At 41.2% G+C, this 8,797-nt stretch overlaps 1 protein-coding gene across 1 annotated transcript in view; it reads right to left on the bottom strand.

The window, feature by feature from the left end:
* The window catches only part of vps13a (vacuolar protein sorting 13 homolog A), a 50,876-nt gene extending 42,288 nt beyond the window's left edge, over nt 1-8,588 (bottom strand). Inside the window, exons 1-15 of the mRNA XM_030766994.1 lie at nt 8,456-8,588; nt 7,176-7,219; nt 6,980-7,022; nt 6,422-6,517; nt 5,689-5,790; nt 5,194-5,303; nt 4,865-4,924; nt 4,574-4,633; nt 4,281-4,361; nt 3,681-3,738; nt 3,090-3,217; nt 2,677-2,783; nt 2,251-2,422; nt 1,180-1,242; nt 682-814 (exon numbers count right to left, since the gene is read on the bottom strand). Of these exons, the coding sequence (XP_030622854.1) occupies nt 682-814; nt 1,180-1,242; nt 2,251-2,422; nt 2,677-2,783; nt 3,090-3,217; nt 3,681-3,738; nt 4,281-4,361; nt 4,574-4,633; nt 4,865-4,924; nt 5,194-5,303; nt 5,689-5,790; nt 6,422-6,517; nt 6,980-7,022; nt 7,176-7,219; nt 8,456-8,555 (1,357 nt within the window). The 5' untranslated portion in view covers nt 8,556-8,588. The remainder of the gene's footprint in view (nt 1-681; nt 815-1,179; nt 1,243-2,250; nt 2,423-2,676; nt 2,784-3,089; nt 3,218-3,680; nt 3,739-4,280; nt 4,362-4,573; nt 4,634-4,864; nt 4,925-5,193; nt 5,304-5,688; nt 5,791-6,421; nt 6,518-6,979; nt 7,023-7,175; nt 7,220-8,455) is intronic.
* Between the last annotated feature and the right edge of the window lie 209 nt (nt 8,589-8,797).

Below are 8,797 nucleotides of genomic sequence, written 5' to 3' on the forward strand. Positions count from 1 at the left end.
AGACAGAGAAACGGGATCTTCTGAAGGGGTCTACACAGGCTTAGAGGGCACAAGCCCACACAAGGGCTTCTGTTGTCAGAAAATGCTATGGCATGGCAAAGCAATGCACCAACCTGACATGAACACATTTCAAACACTGACTCAGCAAGAACGGAGGAAGGATTTTAGGAGAGAAATTTGAGTTTTGATTTCTCTGCATAGATATTAGTTATCAGGGAGCTGTAGACTGTATAGGCGCTTTCGCACCGGAGGAACTTTTCCATAGTTCTTAGAACTGTTGGAGAAAGTACCCCCTTTTTCGCGTGTTCGCACCGCAGGAACTTAGAACGATCATAGTTCTTAGAACGCCGTTTTGAGGGGCTTTTTTAGCTCCTACTACACGGTAGGTAGGAAGGGTAGGAAGATGTCTGTTGACATACGTTCTTAACTTCCCATATCTTGAGATATTTCTTATCGGGGAAACGTCTCACACAGAAATGGTTTGTGGATCATATAATGTCAAACACTGTAAATTCAACATTAAAACGATCTTTAAAAAAAGATAAACAAACAACCAAAACTCCGAGTGCACCAAGGCAAATCTAACAGGGTACAGCCAAGAATCTGAAATGGCAAGGTCAAAGGTCAGAGTCAAGCGTGGGTTTTTTTTTCACATGTGGACGGGACTTAATTTAGACTGACCTCCAGACTTGACCTCTTTGGTCTCTGCGGAGCTGTCGCCTGACCAGTTCCACATCCAGCCAAACCAACCCTGGGACTGCTCCTCTTCCATCTTCATCCCTGGACGATATATTCGCAACCCTGCCTTGGAGGCCTGGACGTCCACCACACCACAGGTTAAAACCATCAACCTCATTCAGACAAACAGTTTTAGAAACAAGAAAACCCCCCCAAAAAAACTACGAGACCTCAACACTGTAGAATTCTGTTGAGAGGCAAAGATTTGGGGATTTGACCACTACTGACTCATTTTTACCACTGATTCTACTTCAGTAGCAAAGTCCTCTCTTTCAGTACAAAGACAAAAAAAAAGAAAAACACCAACATGGAAATTAATGGAGTAATTAACGGACTGAATGGAGAATTATTAATTATTATGGGATTAACACACGGGAAGAAGTTTATCTGACCAAAATATAACAGAAAAGGCTTAAAGTTTGAAGCTTAAAAATAAAGTACCTCCATCTCAGCTTGTTGTCTGGCCAACGTGATGTTGAAAATATCCAGAGTTTTCTCTGTCTCCTGATAGAAAATTTAAAAAAACAAAACAAAACAAAACAAAACACCAGAAACAGGTTTTTAATGCAAACATCATATTACAGGAAAAGGAAAAAAAATTAAAGTAAAACCGATTTTATCAAAGTGGTTTTGTTTATTGATTTTTTTTGCCTTCGATCGCAGGATGTAGGAGATGTTTTAAGGACTTAAAACGAGCCAGACCGCAGCAGACAGACCAGTCTTCTGTCTGCAGCCGTTTCAATTGTTTGATATTTATTATGAATACAAACCACTTCTGCAACATGAGTGTTTGTGTACAGATTGCTTCATATGTGTCAAACTAAAACAACCGCAACATAAATGACTACAATATTATTAACCCCGCAGTATGACAGTGTAAATAAGAAATACACGGTGCAGCTGGACAGAAACTGTCCTGCGTTTACTTGGTATAGTATGGCAATTATATCACAACACATTAGAGGCCCAATAAATATCCTGTGTTACTCTAGAACACTCTAGTCATCTTGTTTTCAACGTGTTCCATTATCCTGTCTCCTCTTCCACGCAGCCAGTTTCTGAGAGTCTGGTCCGTGGTGCCTGCATCCTGCTCTGGAGGTTTTCAGCACTTTGAAAGCTATTCAAATAAGTCAGCACATCCACACAACTACTGCACCTGCGTTCTTCTAATGGACGCGGGGAAGCGGATAAAAAAAAAAAAAGAAGCAGCTTGCTTACTGCTCAAATTCTATGGCCGTTATAAGAACTCGTCCATTAGCTGAATCTGAACTTGTCTCTCATCAAAATACCAGCCCTGCAATTCCACACACTCAGTAAAACCAGGTCACGAGCAAACGAAACATTTATAGAACTTAAAATGCTGCCATAAGTGACCACAAATGCAATAATATATTGTTGCTATGCTAAGTGGCTTCACTCCAAACCTCATGTGGTACCTAAGAAGTGCCACGGGCCCAATGATTGATAATATGCAACCTTTTCATAAGAATCCGACCCCAACTGCTGACCCACCTCCAGCTGCTTCAGCAGAACCTCACTGGGCTTCTTGTTGGTAATCTTGTTCTTGTAAAGCTCCCGGTACCGTTTGACCTGTTGCCGATGGCGACGGATGTGCTGCCAGGACCACATGTGGACCCGAGGTTTGACGTTCACCTCTAAAATCCCGGTGATGACGTAATTCCACCTGAAATCATAAATTAGTACAAAAATTAGTAGAAATAAATTGGGAAAACATGGAATTTTGGTGCTCAATATTCCTAAGCAGAACAGATGCAAGTGTAAATTAAATGTAACATAAATGTAAAAACAACTGTAAACTAGTGTAAGAACTGCATTTTACAATATAAGGTGAGCATACACTGCAAAGCCTAAAGATCAAAATGACAGTGAATTACTATGATTTAAGGATTATATTATTAAAGAAAAAAAGACGCTTACCAGCGGCGGGCGTTCTTGTGGACCGGAACTTCGGGGCGATATTTCCGGTAAGGCAGGTTGCGTGCCATCATGTCTACTGACCCCAGAAGCTCAAGCATACTGACATACTGCAAGAGTTCAAAGGTCAACAGATCACCATCTTTTTCACTGTACCACTTTCTATTTGAACGGCTTAAAGATTAACCTGATCTTTAGAGATGACAAACGGAGACAAACGGAGATATTTCGCAACATTAAGAAAATATATAAAATGCACAACAGCACAGACTATTTCTATATTGATTATTATGAGTCAAGAAAGAGAAAAAGACAAGTTCTCAGGTCATGGGATTTGTGAGATGTTTGCTTTCATACAGGTCTTTAGCTACTGTTTTTCTAGTCTGTCTGTCACTGAAAGTCAAGCATTATCTCACCTGCGGTCTGTTGAGTACCACAGCTACTTCCGGAAGGTTCACAACAAGGTCGACCTTTGGTGCGAAGTGATCAATATCTGAGCGCGGGTTCATTCGTAATTTGGCATTGGCAGATATTGGACGAAAAACTAGAGAAATTAAAATATTATTATTAGTAATGCAGTTAAGTTAGAGGATCAATATTCAAGTTCAAGTTCTTAGTTTATTTAGAGCCCACTATCACTGTTTACCGTACTGGAGGGCTTTACATGCCCACAAGTTTACAGCAAACAAAGCAGGACAACACCCCCTGAGTTAATCCTTACACCGGGCAAGAGAAAAACTCCCCCAAAAAACCCAAATGATGCAGGGAAAAACGGGAGAAATCTTAAGAAGGACCACAGAGAGAGGAGACCCCCTCATGGCCAGACAGGTGTGCAACAGGTGCCGGCCCAGTGGGCAAATTCCAAACAGCAGAGAAATAATGAAAATGAAAACATACAGTGTGTATAGTAGCCATATGCACAATTAAACACTATTACTACATATAATGGCACTGGTTTTGCTTGGGAAGCGTAATGTGATAGCTAACCGCTAGCCTGAGTGACTCACTGAATTGGTAATCCTGTGGAATGGAGTTCTGGACGGCAACATTGTGCTGCAGGCATCGCTATTGAAACAGAATACAAGAACATAAGACCATAACACTCTCACTTTCACTACACTCCTTCAAATGAAGATTTACAAGTAGAAAAATGTGACTCCTATTGCAGCCTAAAAAAAGTCTTGCATATTTTATTTTGCCATGTGATTTCAAAAGATTTCATTGTTTCAATGTTGGTGGTTAGAAACCGACAGATATACGTAGCATAAATTACTGTGGTTAGCTATAAGAAATATGCTTTCCATTTTACTTGTGAACTGTAAAAATATTAGGTCCTCTCTCTACCATGAACCAAAATGAAGAAGGAACATACGTTGATTAGCTACTTTCAGCATGTGTTAAAAGATCAGTTACCACTCAATACAGTTAAATCCACAGCAAACCTTACAACATAAATAAAAAAAAGCCCTAAAACTAAATTTTACAGTACACACAAGCAAAAAGCTCTAGCAGACAGGAAGTGTTTTCTCTATTTCCACAAGATTTGGTCTCCTACACTACTGTAAACCTGTTAATTTCTACGGTAGAATAACATCAAAGTCACTCACCAGAGCCTCTTCTGGAACGTGATTGGAATACAGCTCCGAGTTCACGTTCCAGTACGCAAACAGATTGTCAAGACGCACAAGCTGAAATAACACAAAAAATATATAAATAAATAAACAAACAAACAAAGGAATAAAGTAAAGCACTTCACTCGTTCGTATTCATGTTCTCAATAATTACAATTTAGAAGCCACAGAAAAATCGAAAACAAAACTCCTACACAATACACTCCTACATTTTTTGCGTGTATATTTCGGACACATCAAAAGAGGATGAGGTATGCTACAACAGTCACCTTGTAAAATAACTTTGCTTTCTCGTCCAGTAAACATGGCTTCCAATGTTCATCAGCCGTCTGTTGATTGGAAAAAGTCAAGAATATGGTCATTCGCCTCCCAGTCTTCACTCTAACATCCATCACCGATTTTGTAACAGAAGTGGATGAATATTCTAAACCTTTACATGTGAAAATACTCTATTATCCAATTCTACAACCTTTAAACAAAAAGTATATGGTTTTATGGTGAACAGCTAAATCAAATAAGACTTTTTTAGCATTCAAAGAAGAGAAGTTTAGAATCGTCACCTGGAGACTGAGGTTCTGAAGCGAAACTCCGAAGGAGAGGGGGGAATTAGGATTAGTGATCTATCAATTTAAAAAAAAAAAAAAAAATCAGAAATACAGATTGTGTGAGCTGCTTAAGGTGTTAAACACAATACATCTGGAAACCACAGGCTTCCATTTAAGTACGCAATGAAAGACTAGTCAAATGACACCTAACGTTCCCAGTGAACATTTAGCAGATGTGTCTTCCTCCCTGGTTTTGTGAATCATATGAAAAGCAAGCCTTTTTGTGTACAGTGTCTAATGACTGTAATTTATAGTGAAGGACGTTAAGAGAGAGGGACACTTACATCATCCTCATACCGAATATGAATGTTTGAGATTTTCACTTGAAGATTTTTTATGACCTGGGTGACCAACTTCTCCACAAATGTATCCTGCTTCTCTATTTTGGGATTCTCTGTAAATCAAAAAAGACGTAACGACCGTCAACGTCTGCGACGGACTGGCGACCTGTCCGGGGCGTTTCCCGGCCTTTCGCCCCAATGGGCGCCGGCACAGGCTCCGGCACCCCCCGCGACTCTAATTAGGATGAGCGGCTTGGAAAATGAATGAATGAGTGAAAGAATGAACAAACTAATCAACTTCATGACTGTATGTCATCAGAGTTTTTTTTTTTTTTTTAATAACTATACAAAGAAATATCACCAAAATGTGCTACTGGCCAGCAGTGGCAGACGTGCAACTCCGTTAAACATTTGATTAAAACCCCACACGTTTTCATTTCATGAAAAACAAAACAAAACAAAAACAAAACAAAACAAAGCAAGCACATGACCTCTGACCTTTCTCTGCGGCTTTTAGCTTGGTGTCCTCGATTCTCTGCAGTTCTCTCTGTCTGGCCTCCTGGAGCTGCTTCTCCTCTTTTTCAGGGTCGTACTTTATGCCTGACACACACACACGAAAACAAACAGTGAACCAGGCCTCTGGTTTCTGACTGACGCGAGCATTACAAAACCACTGGCATTAGGTGCCCACTGGAAGGCAAACAGGTCTTGTAGGCTGTTGAGCCAAATGACTCACAAACACACTTGATTCAACCTGTCAGGGTAACTAAGGCGTATTATTAGAATCTTCATTAAAATGTGACAAATGTAAGGACACAGTGTGTTGGATTAGTGCTAGAAAAAAAGTCCATAGGGAACATAGACCTCCAAGAAGAAGACTGCTTAACTCAAACACGCACAAAGCAATGTTAATGTAATTCCTCAAAGGAGCTGACAACAATTAGCATTGTAAAGGCACACAAAAGGTTTGATCGAGGAGGAAGAGCACAAAGGATTTCTCAGCCCAAGGGAAGGGAAATTATTTTTGTGATTTCAGCCGAGGTTTCACACCGGCTTTTACAATACTGTACTTATCAAGCCAGTGCCAAATTTTCAGCTTAAGCTTAAGAATGTTGACGTGAGTCCAAGGCTAGGAGGAGCCAAGGTATGATGCGAAACCGTGTAACACAGGCAGGTTCCAGGGTATAAAGCCGTAACGGTCGTGAAGACCAGAATGAATGGAAGCTCTTACTAGCAGTGGGGACGATGAGGAGGTAGACTTCATCCAACGTCGCCTCCACTGACTGGGTGTATAGATTCTTCCAGGGTATCTTTAGCTCTAAGCGTCCTGAGACAGCCAAATAAAGAACCAGTTCAGACAAACACCATTGCACACTACTTGGAAACTAAGACCTTGAACAAAATCAATACAGATCAAGGTCAAGTAAAACAATCTTGATTAACCCTTTTACGTGTCTTCAGATAGAAGTATTCTGCTTCAGTTAATCTCGGTAATGATCAGACAACGAGGCTGTGTGAGTTCCTGAGTAACCGGAACCACTGACACCCCCCCCCCCCCGAGCTAACGTACACATCATGTTCATTTACATTTTTCTAGGTAAAACACACCTTAAACATGACACCATATCACTAAAAACGACAAAAAGCTACGCTCACACGGACAAAACAAAGCACTTGCACTTATCTGAACTTTAAAAGACTCCAGAACTTGATATTGAATCGCTGCTGAAGAGAAGAGTTATTGGTGTTGTAAACACTGTGCCCCCCCCCCCCCCGCCCCAGTTCTTACCTATGTGTCCTGCTCTCACTTTAAAGGGGATGTCCAACTGACTCTGAAAGAAAGAGTGAGATATGTTCTCAAAGAAGAGGATGGAAATGAAATCGACTGATTTCAACTCATGGACATCAGCCCTATTGCAATGTCAAACTTACCCCCCCCCCCCAAAAAAAAAAGAACAGATGAATGAGAATTAAGTGACACTTACCAAAGCATTCTCCTTTATTTCCAAATTTCTAAGTATAGCATCACCTGTAAAACAATAACAAGAAAGAGAATTCTCTTGACCTAAGTTTATTAATAATGCAGGAGGTTACGACTGCACAGTTAGACAGTTAAGCCTTAGGATGTTTCTCTTTCCCCTCTATCTTTTCACACAGGGTAAAGTAAGCCCATTTAGAGACAATTACACGCCGCGTCCTGTGTTTGAAATGTGTGAAACAGAAATGTTTTGTTTTCTTTGTCAGTGGGCACATAAACTATTTACGATGTAGGCAGGGGCCCTTTTCAAGCTTTCGGTTTGGTTCAACACAACACAGCTGACAAAATAAGACAGTTCCAGAATTATTCTTCTCTTATCAGCTGACAGTAGCAACGCAAGGGGAAGGGAGTATCCTTCCCTCTTTAAGGGTTGAATTATCGTTATGTTCATCCAGAGTTACATACTCCCACACATCAGCTACCCGAGTTAGTCGTTTGACAGGCTACGGAGGGCTGCCTCATCAGCAAAGGAAAACCGAAATCTTATGTGTGCAGAGCAAAAATTTCCAGAACTTCACAGTCGTGTTCCACACCTAGGCCAGGCCTGCTCTTTGTAAACCACGCGTTCACACTAAAATTGAGGACTACGGTTTCACATAGCAGCGTTCTGAGCTTGCAGGCATGTATTTCATAACATAACACGAGTGTGAACGGACAGGTGGTTTTTCGACACTGTAACAATAGGTTGTGTTCCCACACTGCGCGTCAGTCAGAGGAAGTAGACCAGAGCATTCCTCAATTTGGCTGACTCAAATGACAGCGAGAAAAAACGCAGATGCTATCTGAACACGCGCTGCTCCGGTCACAGGTCTCCGGAGGTTAATATGAAGTCTGATGGCAAGAATAACATAAATTATATCTTATGACGAAGACAGCGTGTTGTCGTTTCCGTAAAGATAACGAAAGAAAGACACTGCTATCTCAGACAGCTGTATGGCCACAGTTCAAAACCCAGTCCGATAAACAACACAGGTTTACAACCCATTGTACTCACTCTTCCTATCATCTTGTGGGACACACTAATGCTAACTGTCCAAGAGTCCCAGAAAGGAATGAAGATATTGTAATATCGAATTGTTACGGTAGCGTACCACACCTCGTCCATTAACAAGTTGAGTCTCTGTCTACACATGACGGTTTGTAGACCATAACCATGCGCAGTGAACCACCTTTCGACTACGGTTCATTCAGTGCTAGCTAACACATACATTTAATGGTGCTATTTACCTCCCCATATGCCGAGGCTGAGCTGCGAGCAGTCCAGGTTAACGACATAGTCCCCCAAAAACCGGTTGAGGACGTCAACCACGACCGACTCGAATACCATGATCACAGTTTTAGCTTTAGCTAACTTCGATCATGTTTTCATACAGTTTCCAATTTTCACTTGTGCCCCTGCACGCATTCTGACAGTCGGGTTTCCTGAAATAAACATATCCCCAGAGCCCAGGGGAGGTACTAAACTCGCCATGCGACTGCTACGTCACGATCACTGATCTCCAGCTTACTGGATGTACAGCTACTACACCCACCGTTTTTCAAACATACATGTAAGCCCCCCAGTGGCAT

The sequence above is a fragment of the Chanos chanos genome, chromosome 1, assembly GCF_902362185.1.
Source record: "Chanos chanos chromosome 1, fChaCha1.1, whole genome shotgun sequence".
NCBI lineage: Eukaryota > Metazoa > Chordata > Actinopteri > Gonorynchiformes > Chanidae > Chanos > Chanos chanos.